The sequence below is a fragment of the Scatophagus argus genome, chromosome 17 (assembly GCF_020382885.2).
Source record: "Scatophagus argus isolate fScaArg1 chromosome 17, fScaArg1.pri, whole genome shotgun sequence".
NCBI lineage: Eukaryota > Metazoa > Chordata > Actinopteri > Scatophagidae > Scatophagus > Scatophagus argus.
This window is the reverse complement of record NC_058509.1, coordinates 3733442-3755903: the sequence shown is the minus strand read 5'-3', so window position 1 is coordinate 3755903 and position 22462 is coordinate 3733442. Positions and strand designations below refer to the sequence as shown.

Sequence of the window (22462 nt, the reverse complement as noted above, 5' to 3'; positions counted from 1 at the left end):
CATAATGTCCTGCACTCTAGGAATGGGGTGGCGATCTGGGTGTGTTTTCTTGTTGAGCTCTCTGTAGTCAATGCATAAGCACAGGGTACTTTCTTTTTTTCTTACACAGACAACAGGGGAAGAGCAGGAAGAGGCAGACTTTTCAACCCACCGTTGCGCTATCAAATCCTGTAAGTAGTCTTTCATTTCGTTGTACAAGGGTTTTGGAACAGAGAGGTAAGTCCTTGACACTGGTTCATAATCTTTTAGTGAGATGTTCATTTGCAGATTTTTCACACAGCCTATGTTATCATCAAACCTGGAGAATGACCCAGACTCCTCTCTTAGCATCTGGCTGACAATTTCTCTCTGCTGTTCATTCAGGTGAGTCAAATCAACAGGAGGGTCCCACCGGTCATGAGCAGGGGTATTTGAATTAGGGCTACGTGCCTGAACATGGTGGATGGACGTAGCTGGGGTGTGGTCTGTTTTAAATATGCTGACAGGGTACACTGACCTGACAGACTGCACAGGTCTAATTACTGTCCTCCCAGCGAGTGTGATGTCATGACAATGAGCTCGTTGATATTCTGATACCGCTGCTGGTTGTAGAACAGCATGGCGTTTGATTCAGTCTTATAAGGTGAGTGCTGGGGGGATGAAAACAATGGACAATGGGCAGAAAGAGTTCCTGGTTCTCTGCTTGATGGGGGATACTGTAGGGGTGCAGGTGTGGACCTTTGGATAGTTTCCTTGATCTGGGAAACCTCGGCTCTCAAATCTTTTAACAACACCTTATCAGAGCGTATTTCTTTGATCTCAGACAGCAGATCCGGAGGCAGAGTGGCTGTGCTTTGTCGAGTGGTGCTTTTCTTTTCCACAGGAGCTTCACTTGACTGGACACAGTCACATTAGTTACTCGTGATGGAGCGGCATGTTTCTTTTTATCCTGTCTCTCCTTTTCATTGGCGCAGGCAATGTTCAGTTTCTCCAACAGTTCATCTGAAGTGGTCGTCTGCAGGAGCTAACGCTGCAGGTCACTCTTAATATTATCATTTTGTAGGCCAGTTAAGACAGTATGCATAAATAAACTCTGACTGAATTGCTGGGGAGTTTGTACTTGTGCTCACAAGTCCATACAAGGCATTCTCTTTAACTTGTAATGACAATCTCAGTGCCTCTACCTCTTTTCGTAAGTTTTGTTGGTCATCAGTTTGGGTCAGGGTTTCCCCTTCATTCTGGTTGGTTGTCGTTTGGACTTTATCTATAATGTCCTGTACATTAAGGAGGTCTGACATACCCTCATCCTCTAAGTCAGCCAGTTCTTCCCGTTGGAGATACATTATTACATGTGCAATCAACTGGCTGCGTGTTTTGCCAGTCACTTGTTCTTCTCCCGGTCCCGATATCTTTAGTGCGTTGTATACTTTAATCAGTTGTTCTACAGTCAGTTTGTACAGTGCACCTTTGATTTCCAGTTGCAGGTTCTCAAATTCAGACTCCATTTTATCGGAGAATCGAGCATAAGCAGTAAAACAGGGGTTTAGTTGACTTTATTGGTCCTTTGGTGCTCCCTAGTGGTCATATTTGCTCACTTCAGGACGAAGGCTGCCAATTTGTCTGTAGACCACCTGCTTTGATCTCCTCGCTGAACTCGCTTCTCCGATGCCTGGGTAGTATTGGGGGATAATCGACGAGAGGTTTCCACTATAGCTCGGGGGTGGTCCTCAAATCAAACATCCCAGCGGTGCCTCCAAATGTTGTGCCCTTCAATAGGGAAATGGTAGTGTAAGAGTGAGGAAAAACACGCAGCTCTTTCGTTCACTCGCTGTATTGAGTTATGACATACATACAACCCATTTACTATGAACACATTCCAGTTTATTACATGACCGACAAAGTTGGTAATACAATATGGCCGCACCGCCATGTGCACACTATCTCGGTCTACAGAAAACTCTTTCAACGATAAAACAGCACAAACTAGTATCCCTTCCTGCTAACGTCGCGCTGGCACGGAGCAAACTATTACTAGCATATTTTATGAAGTTTAGAGTGCTTAGTGTACAGTTCTTACCTTCAGTAGGGAAATGGTAGCGTAAGAATGAGGAAAAACACGCAACTCTTTCGTTCACTCGCTGTATTGAGTGAGAAACGGAGCGCGGCCCCTCCTACCCGAGCCCTAAGGCATCACCAATAGATCACTGAGCACTCAATCCACTCATACGAGGCTCCGTATCAGCCATCCCTGTTCGTTATTAATAACGAATAATGCTTGTAATTAATAATGAAATTAAACACGATAAACAAACAACACCAGCAACACAAAAAAAAGGATGAAATGAACCCTGTTCCCCTCAGAACCCACGGCTTCCCCCGGGAATAAACAACGAAACGAGATGAATTACCTTTGTCCGCCTGCCTGTCTGATCAGACAACAACCCGTCACTGGTGCATAAAAATAACTCAGCTACACCTCATCTAGTAGATGAGATTGTTTAGCAGGTTGAACGAGACTTTAGCTAAACTACAGTACTGTGTTAAAGTTTTAGGCAGGTGTGGAAATATGCTGTAAAGTAAGAATGCTTTGAAAAATAGAAGTGTTAATGGTTTATCTTTATCAATGAACAAAATGCAATTTGAATGAACAGAAAAGAAATCTAAATCAAACCAATATTTGGTGATTTGACAGCAAACAGCATCAGTTCTTCTTGGTCCACTTGCACACAGTTTTTGAATGAACTTGGCTGGTAGGTTGTTCCAAACATCTTGGTGAACTAACCACAGATCTTCTGTGAATGTTGGCTGGCCCAAATCCTTCTGGTTCTTCATGTAATCTCGGACAGACTCGAAGATATTGAGATCAGAGCTCTGTGGGGACCATACCATCACCTACAGGACTTCTTGTTCTTCTTTACGCTGAAGATGGTTCTTAATGACGTTGGCTGTATGTTTGGGGTCGTTGGCCTGCTGCAGAATAAATTTGGTGCCAATCATACACCTCCCTGATGATAATGCATGATGGATAAGTATCTGCCTGTATTTCTCAGCATTGAGGACACCTTTAATCCTGACCAAATCTCCAACTCTATTTACAGAAATGCAGCCCCAAACTTGCAAGGAACCTCCATAACGCTTCACTGTTGCCTGTAGACACTCATTATTGTACTGCTCTCCAGCCCTTCTGCGAACAAACTGCCTTCTGCTACAGCCAGATATTTCAAACTTTGACTCATCAGTCCAGAGCACCTGCTGCCATTTTTCTGCACCCCAGTTCCTATGTTTTTGTGCATATTTGAATTGCTTGGCTTTGTTTCGTTGAGGTACAGCTTTTTGGCTGCTGATCATTTCTGACCAGACTTCTTCGGACAGTAGATGGGGGTAATTGGGTCCCACCGGTTTCTGCCAGTTCTGAGCTGATGGCACTGCTGGACATCTTCGGATTTCAACGGGAAGTAAGCACGATGTGTCTTTGTCTACATTGTCTCAAGCTTCCTTGGCTGACGACTGCGTCAACTATCTTCAACGTTGCCGTTTCTTTGTGCTTCTTCAAAAGAGCTTGAACAGCACATGTTCAGCACATGAAACCCCAGTCTGCTTTGAAATCTCTAAGACCTTGCTGTTGCAGTATAACTAGCTTGTGTCTTGTTGCTGTGCTCAGTCTTGCCGTGGTGTTCTGCAACCTCACCTTGGTAGTAGCAGAATTTGTTTAAGCCTCCTACACAGCTGTTTCTGTTTCAGTTAATAAACTATTAACATTTCTATTTTGGAAAGCATTCTTGTTTTCGAGCATTTATTCACACCTAAAAATTTGCACAGTACTGTACATTTCAGACGCACTTCAGCCGTCCAGTTTCTACTTGTTTCTCACAAATATGTCTGTGAGGCACTTTGCAGGATTTATCTAACCAACACATCAGAAATCCTGGTTGTCCTTGCTCTCCCATCCTCGCACAGTCCTCTCCATCAGGGTCTTCATCTGTCCAGTTGTCTGGTTCTGTGTTGTACCAAAATGTCAAGCTATGACAGAACAGAAAGAAGCGACTCAAAAAGCTGGTAATTTGGATCCTGAAAACTGTCAAAAAAGCAAAAAGCTTTACAACAGTCACACCTGGTGTTCAGAGGTGAGCCATCCACCCACAACCACCTGCCCTCCTCCACTGAGTCTGTCAGTCCGATCCAGAACATGTCCTCAGGGTTGTTCATCTTTTCGCTCACTTTCTGCATCAGGAAGGACTGGACAGGAAACGTTGATGAGCAGTAGAACATGTGACGTCACTGTGCTGAGCGATCGCGTCAGCTAATGCAGAAACAAAAGGATGTAATAGAACGGCAGTGTGTCATACCTGCTCCATTCTGCTGTCTATCTGAACCAGATTTCCTCCTTGCGATCGGCATTCATTTCTGGCCTTTTCCCAGGGTGAAATGTGAGTGGAGAAACGGTAGCACCGTCCTCCAAAGAGCTCCCAGCCTTGTGGACATTTGGAACATGGCTCAGCTTTGAAGATATTACAGCAAAGACGTGAGTGAGGAGCAGCAAGACGCTGTTCATGTTTGTGTGATTTGGCTTTGACTCTGAGGCAAACAGTTTTACTTCACAGGTTTGGTATGCAGTAACAGGGAACAAAAGTCTTAATATGAGGCGTCATCTGGATTAAACTGAAAACAATCCAGTTCAGCCCAAATTATGATTTGCACAGATTTGTAGAGCAGTAACTTTTAGTATGAACCTTTTGGAAGGACTGACTGACTTACCGGTGAGATTTCTTATCACAGCTTCATACTCATCTTTCAGTATCAGGAAACTTTTCCTGGTTTGTATGTTGTGAAAAGCTATTAAAAAAGACAAAACAATAGTAAGCACAAATCAAACACTCACTGGTTGCTCACTTGTTGTTTGATAACGACCACGTATCCCTCCAAGAGGAAGTATTTTTTTAGTAATGTTTGGCCTCCCACAGAGAACGAGAATGTGACTGGATTTCTTGCTTTTCCTGTTTTTCTTTCCCTTCATTTTAACTGCCTCACTGTAAAATCACTAAAGGTATACAGTAAAAATACCAGATTATCTTCTGACATTATCTACAAACAGGTTATTGAGCCCTATGGAAACATAAATTATCACCATTTAAAGTTCTTATCCTGGGAATGAAGAACATCAAATCCTCTGCACTTTAACATTGTATTCAAGTTTTTGTGTTGTCAGTAAGTGTGACGTTGGTTGGTTTCAAGTTATAAGTGTTTAGAAGCCAAAGTTGAACTCATCAAATCAAGTATTCACAAAACATTGGCTTGCTTGCACATACTTCCCAGCATGCATTGCATTGAGGTTTAAATTCTCCAGACCTCCTCACCACCCTTTCAATATAAGGCACAATCATTTCTGTGGTATAAATCTTAAATCTATTTTTCTATTATAACTGTCAGTAACACAGGAGGAGTCAGAATACAACTTGGCATGCATCACGGTGAAAAAGAAGAAGTCATCAAAATTGCAGAAATTACTTTCAAGGTCAGTACACCATCCACATGAGAAACGTACCGAGACGATAGATAACAATGACAGCAGCTGCCAGGAGAGCGCCGGGAACCAGCAGGGCCCATCTCTCTGCTGCGACCTTTGACCCTCCAGTTGACTCTGAGCGCTGGTCAGAGGCTGGAGCCTCACCTGATCAACAGGTAGAAGAGAAGGATGTGAGAATAGTTACAGATCTGTGCAGAGGGTGGACACGGTATTGCACTATTTTTGATATATTTCATAGTCATATTTCCTGTTTTCACATTTCCTGTTTTCTGACGAAAAATGACAAAAAACCTTAACTTAAACTTAAACATGTCTTTTCTTCACGGTCAGCTCCTCATTTGTACTGCAACTTAACACTCGGTTGACCCAGTGGAGGATTTGGCTTCTTGTCTGATTGGTAATTAAAGCCATCACACAAACACAGTGAAATAAAAACATTTTTTTGTCAGTTGTAGGGACGTAGAAATTGGAAGTGCCATAAAATACTACATGTAAACACCACATACCACAGATTTGCACTTTGGTACTGTAAAGTACTTCAGTAAATGTACTTTATTTACATTGTATCACTGGTTCTCACCTTTCTCGTGGCCCTGTGGTTGGATCATTGTGTGTGTATGAGTTTTCCAGATCCTGACCGTCAGTCGATGAGGGAACTTTTCTGTCACAAGAAGCACAAAAACAAAATGCTGGAAACCAAATCTTTCCATTTGTTCTATAAACATTCACATTTTACCGTTAGAACAAGTGAAAACTCCCTCTGGAAGAAATTTGGAAATTTTTACGAGAGCTTTGACAGCATCGAACTGACAGAATTGCATATGAACAAACAAATCGACCAACGTGTTTTAAACTCACCAACAGCTTCTCTGCCTGCTTTGTTTTAGGCGTCTTTTTTAACATCAAGGAACATCACATACGTCAACTTCTTGTGTCAAAAAGATTGACTTCCTGTAGGAGTCAGAGATGGGGAAGAGGTTTTATCTAATGGTTTGTGTTCTGTAACACTGAGGCAGGACACAGACGGGGCGTAACTCCGTCCATCATTCAGTTTGAGACGTTACAGCAGCTCATCATCAGCACAGTGCGAGAAAGAGAAAAGAAAGGAGTGGAATGAAGATAAAATGTTAAGTAAAATCAGATGAGAAAAATAATGCGTTGGTGAAAAAGAATTTTTTATGGTCTGCAAAGTGTTCAGTTGTTGTAAGTTGACCACTTAATGCTGTAAATGAACTAAATGGATGTATGGATAACCTTTGGGTTAAACAGAAGTATCTCAATCAACATTTATATTTCATAAATATTCAGTTTTTTAGTGTTCTTGTTTTGCTTGCTTACAAGTGCCAACAAAAGTGCCCCAACTCAAGCAGAGTTGCACTTCAACAAAAAGATGGCGTCAGGTGGAGGTTTGTGTCCCCGTAACCTGTTTGTAAATGAAATAAATGATGTAATTTCTCTCGAGGCGCATTGACGAAGACCTTTTGCAAATGAATCAAAAACACCACTTTGTTTGGACTTGACAAATGATTACATGATGTTTACAGTATTAAGACTTATTGAGACTTTTGGGTAAAACTAAAAAAACATATACGTGTTCTCCTTTGCTGTTTGTGTTTTTTCATGCTTTAATTCACTTCACTTGTAGTTTCTTTAGTAGCAGCAGATTTTACAGCTTCAGTAAGGCCTTCTCAACCGCCGTAATGCTAAATATTCCGTTTCTCAACTTCCTGTCTGCATGCTGAGCAAACTCCAAAGACTCATCTTTCAGCACAAAAATGAACACCAACATTAATAGACTGGAGGTGTTAACTTTCAATAAACACAAAAATATTCAAACATTCGTCTTGTTGCACACATTCTCTTGTCTACAAATTTTTCATTGCATTTTAATGTTTGCCTTTTATTTATTTTATCACATTACATGTACAAAAAAAAACAAAAACTGAGCTCCACATTAACTTCTACTCAGATTGCTTAATGTAGCCAAAAAAGACTTAAGCTGAACAACATTTCAGCCGTCCAGTTTCAGACGCACTTCAGCTGTCCAGTTTCTGCTTGTTTCTCACAAATATGTCTGTGAGGCACTTTGCAGGATTTATCTAACCAACACATCAGAAATCCTGGTTGTCCTCGCTCTCCCATCCTCACACAGTCCTCTCCATCAGGGTCTTCATCTGTCCAGTTGTCTGGTTCTGTGTTGTACCAAAATGTCAAACTATGACAGAACAGAAAGAAGCGACTCAAAAAGCTGGTAATTTGGATCCTGAAAACTGTCAAAAAAGCAAAAAGCTTTACAACGGTCACACCTGGTGTTCAGAGGTGAGCCATCCACCCACAACCACCTGCCCTCCTCTGAGTCTGTCAGTCCGATCCAGAACTTGTCCTCAGGGTTGTTCATCTTTTCGCTCACTCTCTGCACCAGGAAGGACTGGACAGGAAACGTTGATGAGCAGTAGAACATGTGACATCACTGTGCTGAGCGATCGCGTCAGCTAATGCAGAAACAAAAGGATGTAATAGAACGGCAGTGTGTCATACCTGCTCCATTCTGCTGTCTATCTGAACCAGATCTCCTCCTTGCGATCGGCATTCACCTCTGGCCTTTTCCCAGGGTGAACGGTCAGTGGAGAAACGGTAGCACCGTCCTCCAGAGAGCTCCCAGCCTTGTGGACATTTGGAACATGGCTCAGCTTTGAAGATATTACAGCAAAGACGTGAGTGAGGAGCAGCAAGACGCTGTTCATGTTTGTGTGATTTGGCAGCAGCAGGAACTTTGAAGTGAAAAACTTGTATCTGACAGATTTTTTAATCATCATCAGGTGATACAAACATGTAAGAAAAACAAAATCTATTGCTTACTCGCATTGACAACAGGGCTGCCTGGGAAGACTTCCTGCATTGTATTGTGTGTTTTTACTTCACAGCGTCTCTCTGTTATGAAAGGGATGAAAAGATTTTCGTTTCCTGTTTGAGAGCCAAACTTAGACAGTAGACAGCAAAACATTTTGACAATAAAGTTAGTTCAGTTGAGAGATAATTGGCAGATGAATATTGAGGGTTACCTGTCAGAATTTCACTGGAAAATGATTCAGGTTTGATCCAAAATGTGACTTGTACAAACTTGTGGAGTAAACAGCGTAAACAGGGAACAGCTCACCTGAGAGATTTTTGTTCAGCGCTGTCAGCTGTTGGAGATATTCCATGGTTTGAAGGTTTTTATACGCTGATTTAGAAAAAAGTAAGTGAAGTCAGTAAAGGTCAAGAGTCTATTTATTAGAAAAGAATCCTTTCAACATTAATTTTGAATGATGTTTATGAATATGGAGCAACTTAACTGACTTAACTGAACAACTAACTGACTTTAAACTTGTGTGGCTTCATGTGTCAAGTCATTTCTCTTGACACTAACACACTGGATCACAGCGCATTTCCTTGTCTTATTTATGCCACGTGATCTGAACTTCTTCTTTTTGTTTCTGTGTGGACCTCAGAAAGGCTAACTGCCGCTTTGGGCTGCAAAGAATAAACAACCTAGTTAGCTAGTTTCCTTTGGGAAGAAACTCACAGGTACAGACGAGAGCGATGACAGCAGCAGTCAGGAGGGCACTGAGGACTGCGATGGCCGCCCTCTCCCACGTGACCTTTGACCCTCCATTTGACCCTGCTTGCAGCCGGTAACCTGTTGAGCAACAGGCAACACAGACAGTGTGTTTGCATGCACTTTAGTAACCAGTTCTGACAGTTCCTGATATGCACACGTGTACGACTGATCAGATCTCTAACCAGAAGTTCTGTTCACCAGTGACGACCATGCGGGGTGATTTTAATGGTTTAATGAAATATGGAGTCAGTGCAGTGCAGACGGGGCAATAATAAAAAAAGAAAACACTTGTACAATACGTTGCAGTTGATTAGCTGAACAGCAGCTTTATGATATCAACAAAACAGATTATTGTGTCATAAGAGTAAGAGCAGGAAAATATCTGGCACATTAGATTATAAACATGACGAACAGGAGGAAGTGTTCAGATCCTTTACTGAAAGTGCTGCAGTGTAAATATTCATACATGCTAATATGCAAATACAATACTTTATCTTCAAACTTTTAAGATTAACTCACGTATCTCACGCATTTCTCTGACACATTTCTCTAACAAACAAAAGAAACAAATGATAGATAGATAGATAGATAGATAGATAGATAGATAGATAGATAGATAGATAGGTAAAATATGGTATTTCAGACTCACATGTAGCCTTTTCCTCGGATTTTGTGAACTTAATGTCAGAGTACACCACGTCATCTTCAGGCATTTTATCACTGTGACTAACCATCAAGAAGTGTGAAAGAAAATGTTAGGGTTTCACAGTTAAAAAGGAAGAAACAAAAAAACAGAAGAACCAACGATGGGGACGGCTTTGAGAAGCTCTGCTTTGGGTCGTTTCAATGAATGTTTCATTTCACTTTGCTCAGACAATATTGTCATGTTATATTATATTAAAAATAAAGATCTCCCCAGAGCCAAAATTATGGCAAAAATTACAGAATGAATTAATAAATAAAAAAACAATATATGAAAATTTTAATTATGCATGTTATTACTATTAATCTTTTTTGGGATCGTCATGCAACCCGACTATGGATCAGGACCATAGACATAATAAAGATTATTATTTTATTATGTCTATGATCAGGACGACTATGATCAGTAAGTGCACAAAGTTACATTTTTCCGTATTGAAGTCCTTTAACGGATGTTACATAATGTGGCGTAACACAAATTTTACCCAATCAACGCGCACAACTGCTGACAGAACAGCCTCTCTTCCAATCAAACACCGTCTTGTCCAATAGAGGGCGGGGCTTAACTATCGTGTCAAAAAGGAGGCGGATACTTTTCCTTTCCTGGCCAACTTGGCTGAAGTGTCACCGGGACGACACTGACAGACTTTATAGAAGTTTTAGCCCTGGTAGTCTGCCGGCACAGATATGGCCCCCAGCACGCAACTGAAAGAGGCTATCGCCGATATGCAGGACGGGATCCGTGCCATCCTGCTCGGACCACCCGGCGCCGGGAAGGGGACTCAGGTGAGATAGGGACACTCAGGCGTGCTAACGGAGCTGCTAGCCGTTAGCTTAGAAAAACAGCATTAAGCGCATGGTCGATATTACTACTGGCTAATGCTAATGCTAGCCTACATGATTGTACATGGTTCCATTTATCAGTACAACTCTCAAAAACACAGCTGGACAGCTCATTTCCGGAAAGATAAAAGCTGTGTCATGCTAAGTCTGGTCGTCAGTTTTGTGATGAAGTAAACTACGACAACAATCTCGTTAGTACTGTAATATTTTCTGCGTACATGTATGTATGTATGTATGTATGCGTATACATACACGCTTGTTTTTTGAGTTATCAATGAAAACGGGGGTCTCAAAAGTTAGTTTTTGTATTCTGTTTTTATTTTCATTTGCAGAAAAATACAACACATGGACAGCTAAGATGTTAGCGCATAGAGTTATTATCATTCATTATTAACTCCTAATATATTTCCACCCTTTTTTGTTCCCAGTAACAAGATGTTACTATGGATTTCTTCACTACAGTGAAACCACATCATTAGTCGATTAATTAATCAATAAAAATAAAGTAGTCAACAGTAAAGGGAGAGGGTGTTATAATTACAGTTATAATTAACAGTTGTGAACAATATGATAAAAAATATTACAGCAAAAAAACTAAACTGTCACGAGAGAAGTGCTTGTCCGAGCCAAAGTGAAATAAATTTACTGATTGAATATTATCTGCAGCAATTACCAACAGATAATCAATTTTTCATTCAGTTTTTAGCTGCAGGACCAGCAGTGCAACGCAGAGCTGGCTGTAAATTAGGACCAAGAGTGAAAACATCATCCAAAGTCGTCCGTGTAGTTGTTGTGTCCTCTTTGCTCTTGCAGTGTGTGGGTGATGTGCCATATGTAATTTGAAGTGTTAATATAAGCTTAAGCAAATGGGAGGGGAAAAAACAAATCAGAATCAGCAACTGAATGCGTACAACCACAACGTGATGCATACAGTTTGTGCTGCTCTGCTGTAATTAACCCGACTTGTAATCAGGTTTAAAGAGAGTCGCATTAAAAACTTCAACGTACAAGCATTAATCTCACTTTGTGGCTCTCGTGTTTCAGCCCGGCTTCTTGTAAAGGGCTAAATTCAGATGCATCCAAATGAATTTCTAAAACCCTCCCAAATGTCTTCCATAGACAGTCGGGACGGGCAGGACGGTGAAGGTTATTATGGAATACAAGCATTTTCAGGAGAGAAAGCCCTTTTTCACAGGCACACAGATGTCTTTTACCTGTAAGAATCCAGTTTCATAATTACATTTTTCATAATGTGTGTTGCAGCTTTGTAAGAGACAGACATTTTTACCGCCAACAAATGTCACAGTGACCTCCTTCAACATGCACGTGTGACGCGTCCACATTGTGCGTCACACGTGCATGTTGAAGTGCTTTGGCGTTGCTGCTGTCCTTCACCCACGTTGTCATCTGGTTTGAGGCTTCTGTTCTCAGTAGTGCAGTTATTAAAGGCAAATAATAATAATCAGCAAATTTTCTAATATTCAGCCAATTTTTTTTTAAGAAAAAAAACAAACTCTGCATCCAACTGAATGTCCTTGTGTTTGATCAGACAAATCAATTTTAATTGTCATTAATGAAGAGAACAATCAGTGGAGTAATCAATAATCATTAGTTGGCGCCCCAGTTGTACTGCATGCTATGCATCTGATACGAGACAAGTGGCTCGGGCTGTGCGGTTACAAAGTTCAGCGCTGGTGCGTAGCAGCAACCAAATATTTTCTGCTGCTGAAAACTGTTTGCTCTCGCAGCCAAATACACAAGCTGGTTTCATACTTTTACCAGCCAGCATTGCAGGTGTTGGCTGTCTGACAGAATTGGTGGGCAGAACAAAGTTAAAACCCGCAGCCAAACTTTGTCTTCATTTGTCTGGTGGGTGGTGATAATTTAAAACTTTAATGATTTATTATTTAACATGATGATCCGTCCTTCTCCCTGCCAGGCCCCTCGGCTAGCAGAGAAGTACTGTGTGTGCCACCTGGCCACCGGAGACATGTTGAGGGCCATGGTGGCTTCAGGCTCCGAGCTCGGCAAGAGGCTCAAGGAGACCATGGATGCTGGCAAACTGGTAAAGTTTCTGTTCGTCTGCTTCTCGTGATCTTTGTGTATTTTCTTTTCTCTGCTCCTTCGCCCTCTCTGAGGCTCCATGTTGATGTCACAGCCCTTCATGTCCAGTCCCACATGATCACGTGTCTCGCGGTTTGTTTGTCTTCAGTGACATTTCCCACAAATTTTCCAGACAAATTTCCTTCAAGTTGAACTTTACGCATATATGCAAGAAAAATAATGCCCTAAAGATCACAAGTAATAGACAAATAAAGGGGATTTCTGCTAATGGAGGCAAAATTACACATAAAATGACTGAATTAATTTAGCTTGAACCTTGTTTATAAGCTGTTACAGTTTTCTGTTAATGTTATGGTGTAAGACTGCATTAGTTGTGGGAAGCAGTTAACAGGCTACTGAGTGAATATGCATGTGATTCTGAGGAGTCTTCTTCTCAGTTAGGTGGAGCAGATTGCAGAGTGAGTCGATGACTGGGAAATTTTTTATTTATTTATTTCTTTTTTGCTCACTTGCAGGTCAGTGATGAGATGGTCGTGGAGCTCATAGAGAAGAACTTGGACACGCCGCCGTGCAGAAACGGCTTCCTGTTGGACGGGTTCCCTCGCACAGTCAAACAAGCAGAGATGGTTAGGATTTAACTCAATGTTGTGATGCACTTAGTGAAATTCATTATTTATAACATAACCTGAACAGTGCATTAGTAGCTTGTACTTCACAATAGAAATGAAAGCAGTAGTAGGACTGACCCTGGGTCCCACCTACCTGTGCTCAGTCCTGTTCAAGCTCCATGCAAAATCTGTGTGAGAATATTACTGATGTTCTCCTCTAACCCTCTGCAAGAAAGTAAATAACCTTAAAACTGAACTGAACTACTCCTCCAAGCGTGGATGTTTTACAGCACAGTTTAAACGAGTAATTCCAGTATGAACTAGTTTGGTTTGCATTTTGGATGAAAAAGAAAAACAGCAGAATTAACTTACGTAAATCGTAAATTTCACAGACAAATGAGTGAAATGCATGATAGTTAAACTTCACTCAGTGCTGCAGCAGTACATTTTTAGATCATTTAACTTTGTGCTCCTGTTTTAATTTAATGTCAGTCACCACACTGGAGAACAGTGGAAGTAAAAGAAAGAGGAAGAGTCGAGTGCTACTGAACTTTGGGTATCTGACACGTTGTATGTATTGGAAATGAGGCTCGACTGGGTTTCTCCAGAGCTGCTGACGCCCAGAAGGTCCCACACAGGGCAGGATACTGAGAAAGAGGGTGGGGTGTCTGCAGATGCAGATGCTGCCACACACTCGTAGGGGGTCATAAGCGTGGATTGAGAGGGAGATTATCCTCCTGCATCGTGCACCTTTAACTCCCTCTGTGTTTCTCTCTCAGCTGGACGACTTGTTGGAAAAGAGAAACGAGCAGCTGGACTCTGTGATCGAGTTTGTCGTTGACGACTCTCTGTTGGTCCGCAGGATCTGTGGCAGGTAAGAGTCGACGTGAGAGAGAATTAATTATTCAAGACCGGAGAAAGGATTCAATTTCCCGATGGTTTGATTTACCCTGATGGTGCTTTTCCCTTTGCGCTGAGAAGCTCCTCATTCTGTCTGCTTGTTAAATCCACCGGGGCAGGTAGCTTCATTCATGTGAGCAGAAGAGTCTGGGATGGTGAGATAATGTTGGAGAGAAGTGGAGCGTGAAAACGTGCGATTAATAGGTGGCCTAAAGGGCTTTGAGAGCATCCTGTGGCTGGAAGGTCACAGGGTGAATCCTGAAAGAAGCCGATGTGTTCGGTAGTGATGAAATGTGCTGAATGCCACAGCTGCTCAGGGCCTGCTTGTACTTCAGGGACTGCGTCCACCAAAGTGTCTTATTTCCTCAGGCCACAGTCTGTTCTGCTTCTGGTTGCCGAGACTTTGAAAAATGCTCAGCTCTGGATAAAATGCTGTGCTAGACGAGGTACTTTTTAACCAGCCGTCCAGTTACAATGCAGAAAAGACGTGACGCCACACTGACTGGCTGTCCCGTCCTGCTGAACGACTGAACCACAGGAGGGCAGAAGTTAACACTGCTGGTCGCTGAGTATCCACGTCTGTACCAGATGACATCCACAGACGGCCACAAGGTCAACACGAAAAATAAGGCTTGGAGGAACATTTCGTTCACTGAGATGTTTCCTCACAAACCCGCATGGAGCAGCAGGTCCGTCGTCTCTTTCTGAACGAGCTTCAGCCTGCCCTTCAGCCTCAAAACAAGTACTCCACCTTGTTCTTGGTGTGCTTGTGCCTCCAAGTCGCTCAGAAGTGCTCCGAGCTTCGGTGGACTCAGCCCGATAAAACTGCACAGAAATTTTGATTTAAAAAAAAAAAATCTTAAGAAGGCGATGCTAGAAACCGATAATTAAAGCATTCAAATCAGCAAAATTTCACAACAGAATCGGTTAATTTGATTCAAAGGAATTTTCCATCAGTAAATCCTCACGGTGCTTCCTTTTAGAGTTCAACTTTGGTAAGCTTCTGTGACCTGTGTTGACCAGTTGAAAACCATGTTGAACTTTGAGGGAACAGAGAAAATGTTGTAGCCACATGTGATTTTATATAAACACCAGCTGATTTATGTTCAGTGATGTTGTGGTTACTGCGATGGCACCGTCGGACTAAACGTAAGCCCTGCCTGAAGCAGGGATGTTTGTAACCAATGACTGAAACCCCTCAAGTTATTCAGTCTAAAAACAATATTGTGAAATTATTTCTGGTACGGATTTCTGCTTCACTTCATGTGCCACAGCATGTTTACTCATTAAACTCCAGCTGCTGCCGAATGATCTTATGATTGTAAATCAAAAAACTCAGCAATCCATACTTCCTGAGATCTGAGAGTAAAGGTTGTGGTTTAGATTTCGATTGCTCTGCAGTAGTGACTGCAGTCACTCCAGCACCAAACGTCCAGCACCACTTCTTTTGCCAAGATGATAAACTTTGCCGTGCCACTTTCCAGTGGGTTCTGGCACCCATTTTACTTGCATAAGCTCTACAGGTTGGGGCCAAACGGAGAAGTGAAGAGAAAGTTTTAAACCTTGTAAGTTCTTAATTGGAAATGCGTTGCAGTTTCCTGGTACTTTTCCATCTCAGCCTCCACTGTGAAACAAATGGGTGTTTATGTAACAGTTTTGAAACAGTTTAAGATCACATGCTGTGCTCTGATTTGAGGCTGACCCACACATGCAGCAGGCAGACGCGTGTTCACAGGCCTCCATCTGAACACGTGTCGGCGCTGGAGAAAATGTGTGCTGTGAAATCTTTTATTGTGTTTGCTGTTGCAGCACAGCATTTGACCCGTTTCTTCACAATAACTACTTTACGTTATCAATGCGCCACATTAAAATAGAAGACACAGTTTGCAAAGGGACATCTTTCTGTCCATGGGGGTCCTTTGTGAGGAGGAGGAGGAGGAGGAGGAGGCCGGCTGCTGCCGTTTCAAGCCCAAGTAGGACAAGGGCAGCATGTGGGATGTCAAAAGGACATTTAAGTAGTTAGTGAGTCACTGTGGTTGTCTAACCCTCATCTGTCCTCCTCCTCCTCCTCTCTTCTCACTCTTGATTTCTTTTCCGTCCTTGTCCTGCCCCCCCCTCCATTTCCCCAGACTGATTCATCAGCCAAGTGGCCGCTCTTACCACGAGGAGTTCAACCCCCCCAAAGAGCCAATGAAGGATGACGTAAGTAGTTTCACTATCAACTCATTTAGAATCCACTTCTGGCTAAACTTCCACCCACCTAAAACCACTGCCAGGCTGGAAACTGGTGACAGCCAGCCAGCTTTAGACTCAAGTGCTTTGACACATTCTGAAAGTGATGAAGACCTTTACTCTAAATTAATGCATCAAGATGGCCTCGGTTAAAAGTCATAAGCCTTTGACTCATCTTTTAGATCGATCACAAAGGAGTGGATTTACAGGAAGAGATAAACAGAAATGGACAGGGAGAGGAGATGTGATGAAGTCTCATGAATGTGCTGATGCATCACACTCAGATGTGATTGTTTTGAATGGAGGTGAACCCAGACAGAAGGGCTCAGTTTTGTCCTGCTGGCTGCACCTCTCGGACCGCAGCTTCTGCTTGTGTTGCTGCGATTTTCAGGTGACACGTTCCTGAAATCGGCAACGCATGAAATCGATCTCTCGTAGCTCGAATCACGTACTGAAAGCGCCTCCTCCCAACATGTGCCCTTTGCCTGGCACTGAAATACCACACACATGTGCAAAGTGAGTGTTAAGGTCAGGGAAATATCACACTGATGGAGTCCTGCTTGTGAAAACAGGACCCTTAATGTTAAGGATGTACTGATTCAACTTTTTCACACACGCACACACACACACACACACACACACACTGTGGATACAAAGTACAAATCAAATGCACAGTACTCATAGCAGTGCCCTCGTTTTCCCAAATGCAAAATTGTGTGCAACTCATTGTTATGTACGGTAACATGAGGACACGTGTTGCTGTTGTGCTGCTGTGACTGACTGAATAATAAGATGGATGAGGAAGTTGTATTTAATGTGGATCAGTCCCATCTGTCTGAAACCCTACGCGGTTTTAAAAGGCCAGGTTTGGTGTCGATACCGATCGGACAGGTTGGATCAGCGCGTCCCTACTTAATGTGCTTTGCTCTTTGTGCAGGAGTGTAATGTGAAACCATCCCGAAGCGTCGCACACAGCAGCACACAATCCCCCGGCTTAGAAAGGAGGGTTTGATTTCCAAAACTTGCTGTTCTGTTGCCTCAGCTTTTGGGGCACAGGAACAAGGAAACGTGTGTGTGTGTGTGTGTGTGTGTGAGACAGAGAGAGCGATACGACCGAGATGAGAGCGCTGACCCAGTTTTAGAAACGAGTTGAATCTACATGTGTTGTCGTACAGGTTTTGCCATTCGAGCCTTATTTTCTTTTTGTCCCTCTTCTCATTTGTTTTCTGCCCTCTCGTCTGCGCTCAGGTGACGGGCGAGCCGCTCATCCGCCGCAGCGACGACAACGAGACGACGCTGCGCTCCCGTCTGGACGCCTACCACCGGCAGACCTCCCCTCTGGTGAACTACTACAACACGAGGGGCCTGCACACGGCCATCGACGCCTCCAAGAACCCGAACGTCGTCTTCGCCTCCATCGTAGCTGCCTTCTCTGCTGCTGTGGAAACCCCCGCCCGTGCCACCGCCTGTAAAGACCAAGTGTTCTTCATTTAAACACCTTTTTCCCCCATCCTTCCCAAATCCCCTCCAGCGGGTTCTTTCTTTTCTCAACGGTGAAGATTATACAAGAGCGAGTGTCGCAGTGGCAACACAATGTAACCTTGCGAGGTGTAAACATGGAAGATGGAGACTCAGTGCGGCATCAGCAATTCAACATAGTCAGGATAGAAGTTTCACCGACGTGATCCCTGTTGTAGAAACAGAAAGGGTTTATGCTTCTTCACAAAATCAAGTCTGAACGAGAACAAGTTAATGTAGAACCGACCGGCGCTTAGCACGCTGATGCTGCTGCTGCTTTTCACCCGTAACAAAGTCAGATTTAAGGTTTTGACATTTTGCAGAGAACAATGTTTAAAAAAACAAACAAGAAAAAAAACACTTGACGTCTGTTGCGTGCTGTTTGACTTCACCGGACAGGTTTGCTCTTGTGTTAGTCCAATACTTTGCCATTTTCTCTTCCTCAGTCTGTGATTCCCGTACACGTAGAGTAGATCACCTGTTTTTCCCCTCTCGCTTATGTTTCCTCCTGTTTTAGAAACCCATTAGAAGCATCAGACACACATTGTCCCGCCTGCCAGTCATTTTTCCCGATTGGTTTGCTTGGTTGGTTGGTGGCACTGAGACAGCACCAAAGATGTTGGTTTTTCATGAGGCGTCATGAAAATAAAATGAGTGTTTGGAACAAAAGCGACAGGACAGTGAAGATAAAAGAAACCGAAAAAAGACGCGGCTGATGAAACTCCGGTTATTGAAATCTGAAGCAGGTTTCAGTGTTGCTGATGCTTTTAATCTCACCACAGAACTGAAGAGCCAGGCTGTTCCCTTGCAGAACCTCACACCCAGGATGTACTAACCTTTTGTTACTCATCCATCGTCGCAGCCTCCTCGTGCTCCGTCTCGGCTCTCCTGGACCTCACGAATGTGCTTTTGGAAGTCTCAGAGACAAACCCTCACCCTGAATTTCTGTGATGAATCCACTGCCGGTGTGATTGCTGAGTGTTGAGTCACACCGACTCTTTGCATGCTACGCTGTCATGAGTCAACAAGTCTGTTGTTTAATTGTTGATGTTGGATTATGATAATAATGGATGTGTAAAGAGCCATTCACACGTCATTCCCTGTATTGGATTATAGAGTGATCCGGTTTTGGTTGGTGGATATGACTGACTGCCGAGCTGTAAACGTCTAGTCTTGATCTGTTCTCACTCGGTGGAGCGTTTAGCAGCTGGAGAGTCAGACGTTTCCCTCAGGATACGACGGAGAGTTAAACGACTGAATGTTGGACTTACAGTCAGCAGGTGGACGGAAACACGCGTCCATCATGTTTCTGTTTAACTCCGTCACAGCTGACGTCTCTCAACGCTGTGTTAACTTTCTGCTTCCGCCAGCAAGCTAAACAAAATGAATTGTTGGTTTTCAATACCAGCGACACGAGCTAAAAGAGAAACACCGCTTTACAGAGTGTGTGTGTGTGTGTGTGTGTGTGTGTGTGTGTGTGTGTGTGTGTGTGTGTGTGTGTGTGTGTGTGTGTGTGTGCGCTGGTTGCTTCAGTCTCGCTCATGTTAAATGGCTGGTGACAAAAAAGTGGTTACAGATCTTTTTGTAAGCGCCTTTTCATTAAGTTCATTGGTTCAAATGTGAAGTTTCTGTGTTTTAAAATGTTGTATTTCTCACGGGGGTCCGAGGTTCAGAGGATGAACAGACTTTTCACACACCTGTAAATCACTGCTCTTACGGATGTTAGCTGTTCAAAAGGGAGTTGGTGTGTTGTGAACTGACTCACTGTGTCTCCCAGTTTGTGTGAAGTGAACTGGTTCAAAGACGAAAAGCCTTCAAGAAAGTTCCCTTTTCGGAAATGTTTTGATTCCAGGCTTTTGTTTCTTCTGCTCCCAAAGGTGTCTTCTTCTTCTTCTTCTTCTCCTTTTTTTGTTTGACAGACTTGTACTTTATACTTGGAGTACTTGTTAGCCTTACGTTTTGTCCTGGCGCAGTAGGAGATGTGGGATGATTTCTGAACTTTCGTGCTCTTAAACTATCTACAGAAGAAACTGCCAGACTTGAACTGCCTTTGTGGATTTGTGCGCTCGAATCCTGCGTTCCTCCTTGACCTGCTGGCTTCCTCTGTGGTCTCCTGGTCTTCGTGTTCACTGGAAACATCTCGCATGCAGACTGTGTCACCTGCACTTCGCCTTGAATGCTGATGTGTTTCTGTTCTCTCGGGGTTGTTGTGATGAGAAACAATAGCAGATGTTCAGCAGTCCCAGCAGGCACATTTCAGGCTTTTATTCAGCTCAGCCAGACAATTTCATGCAAAATTTCCCTCAATATTCTGTCCTGTGCTCTGTGGTTCCTCCTTTTATTTATCACTTTTGAAAGCTGTGGATGTAAAGATTTCAGTCTGAAACCTGACAGAAAACCTTGTTTGTTTGTTTTTGTTTACGCCTAAATGACTTTTGAATGTGCACTTTGAAGCTGGCGCCTTAATTGCACTCAGAGAAGGATGAGACTCGTCTTTTTGTCCATCTCTCTTGTTAGTTCCAGCGTTTAAATAGCCAAAAAGAACTATTATCGGTCACGGCTTGTTGCACTTTCTCTGTAATTGACCCCAGACTTTACTCCCCTTCTCTCTCCTTTGTCTTCCAGCTGGTTGAACCCCGAGCTGCTCCATTCCCACCGAGGCGAAGGACTGGAGTGGGCAGATGATGTCGGGTGGGTGGACCGATGGGTGGAAAAAAAATGAAAAGAATTACACTTCATAACTTAAGGTTACTTTTGCGGTGCAGATGGGATCATAGATGCTTGCTGTCACATTCCTCATGTTTACGCTACAAATAAATGACACAATTTCCTACAGTCGTCACATTTTGTGCAGGTTGTGTTTTATTTTTATTTACTTGACTCTGCCACTGCGCCACAAGCTGCGAGTTTAAATTAGCTTCACCTTTTTTAAATCCCAGCTAATCACGAGATTTAGCCCGTTTCCTGTGACGTAGGTGAGACAAATGGCAGAGATAGTTTGGTGTTCGAGAAGGGAAATCTGACAAAAGAAATTTTTAACACACCACAGATTTGATTTTCTTTTACTTTAGCCCCAAACGAGTCAAGGGTGGACATTGTTGTCATAATAATCAAAGTCAAAGCAATGAACTTAATGTAGACTTTGAGGCAACAGGAGCCCAATAATGAGTTTTTGACTTTAGGTCCCATAAAGGTTAATCCAGCTGTGTATGTACGGCATAAAGAGTTAGAAATGGAAGGAAATGTATAAATAACAACAACAAAAAGCAGATACAATTTAAAACAAATAAAATGACAGTTAAAGTTCATTTGATTACAAATCCAGCCTGTTTTCTGCTTAATATGCAGCAGTCAGTTTAAACATGAAGAGTTGTTGCATTTGAAAGAAATTGTCAGTTTTATCCAGAAATATAAAGTGATACACAGCCCGCAGAGTGAAACATCTGCCTCTGTATGTACCCAGCTGTTTCATCAAATTAAGTGCGTTTCAGTTTCTATAAGCAAACATCACAGGTTTGTCTCGAAGGGCTTTTCAGTCAGAGTGTGACACCATTACCTGTTGCTGCTGTTCATCTGTTTTGCTAAACAAGTTCACTGTCACGTTTATATAATTTCATTTGTTTTCCGGTGTCGTGTCTGAGATCAGCAGTGGCGTATTCATCTAACATAAAGCATGAACAGGAAGACTGTTTTGCAGAAAATCGTCTCCTGTGACTCATGTAATAAGTGATAAATTATTAATAAATTATCAAGCTGTGCCTAAGCAGCATTTTACTGTTGTAGCTGGTGATACTTTGAACTGCTTCGTATGCTGTTAGTTAGCTCAGCCCAAAGTGATGCTTTGTCCCCTTGACAGGGTCATCAGATGATTAATGGGATAGGAAACAAGTTGTATCACATAAATCATTTTTCTTTATGTCTGATCTTAGACCGTTGACTGTATATTTATATATTTTTATGGCGGAGATGAAACCATTTACACATTTACTCTTCACACGCAGTCAGTAATGAGCTTTAGTCTTTAACAGTTTATTTTAACTGCCATCTACAAATCTTAAACTAGTAGTAGTAGTTGAATACTTTTTGTGTGTATGAAGTAACATGAAATGGAAATACTGCAGTAAGGTGGGCCTGTTTCACAGTGAAATGGGCACAGTAGGCAGCATGAGGTTTACTAAAGTAGCTCGTGGTGTGTCTGAACAAGCTGTGGCCGTGACAGCAGGAAGACGGTATCAGACAAGCCCTCTAATTGGCTGATGTAGAGATTACCGTAAAAGGATGATTACATTTTATTCTGTGAGGCTTCTGTTTACTTATTTCGCCAGCAAAACAAAACGCTTCCTTTTCTAACTAACACACACAGCTGGTTTTACAGTAAAAGCTAAATGGACTTCCTGGAGGAGGAGGGAGGGGGGGTGACGCCACGGGGTGGGGTTTCCGTGTTGTGGACGGCGTGACGTTACCGACCGGGGCTTTCCTCCCTGACGTCAG

The 22462-nt window shown here is 42.7% G+C and overlaps 2 protein-coding genes across 5 annotated transcripts; one reads left to right on the top strand and one right to left on the bottom strand.

Annotated features, from left to right (window-relative positions):
* Window positions 1-1091: 1091 nt before the first annotated feature.
* Window positions 1092-9969, bottom strand: illr4 (immune-related, lectin-like receptor 4). Of its 4 annotated transcripts, none has more exons than XM_046418138.1 (7): window positions 9754-9969; window positions 9069-9182; window positions 8661-8726; window positions 8363-8434; window positions 4326-4477; window positions 4091-4215; window positions 1092-3999 (listed from the first exon to the last, which is right to left on the bottom strand). In XM_046418138.1, exons 1-7 carry the CDS (start codon window positions 9836-9838, stop codon window positions 3810-3812), a joined length of 804 nt encoding a protein of 267 aa, XP_046274094.1. In that variant the 5' UTR covers window positions 9839-9969; the 3' UTR covers window positions 1092-3809. The 4 variants fall into 4 exon arrangements, with proteins under 4 accessions (XP_046274094.1, XP_046274097.1, XP_046274093.1 ...); XM_046418141.1 differs by lacking the exons at window positions 8363-8434; window positions 8661-8726; window positions 9069-9182; window positions 9754-9969 and adding exons at window positions 4735-4812; window positions 5522-5647; window positions 6084-6164; window positions 6362-6852 and having other exon boundaries at window positions 2798-3999; XM_046418139.1 differs by lacking the exons at window positions 1092-3999; window positions 4091-4215; window positions 4326-4477 and adding exons at window positions 6887-7718; window positions 7810-7931; window positions 8042-8193 and having other exon boundaries at window positions 9754-9956.
* Window positions 9970-10396: 427 nt separating this feature from the next.
* On the top strand, window positions 10397-20813 carry ak2 (adenylate kinase 2). The gene is made up of 7 exons (XM_046418048.1): window positions 10397-10592; window positions 12589-12714; window positions 13229-13339; window positions 14101-14195; window positions 16351-16423; window positions 17702-17921; window positions 20597-20813. Exons 1-7 carry the CDS (start codon window positions 10494-10496, stop codon window positions 20602-20604), a joined length of 732 nt encoding a protein of 243 aa, XP_046274004.1. The 5' UTR covers window positions 10397-10493; the 3' UTR covers window positions 20605-20813.
* The last annotated feature ends 1649 nt before the right edge of the window (window positions 20814-22462 follow it).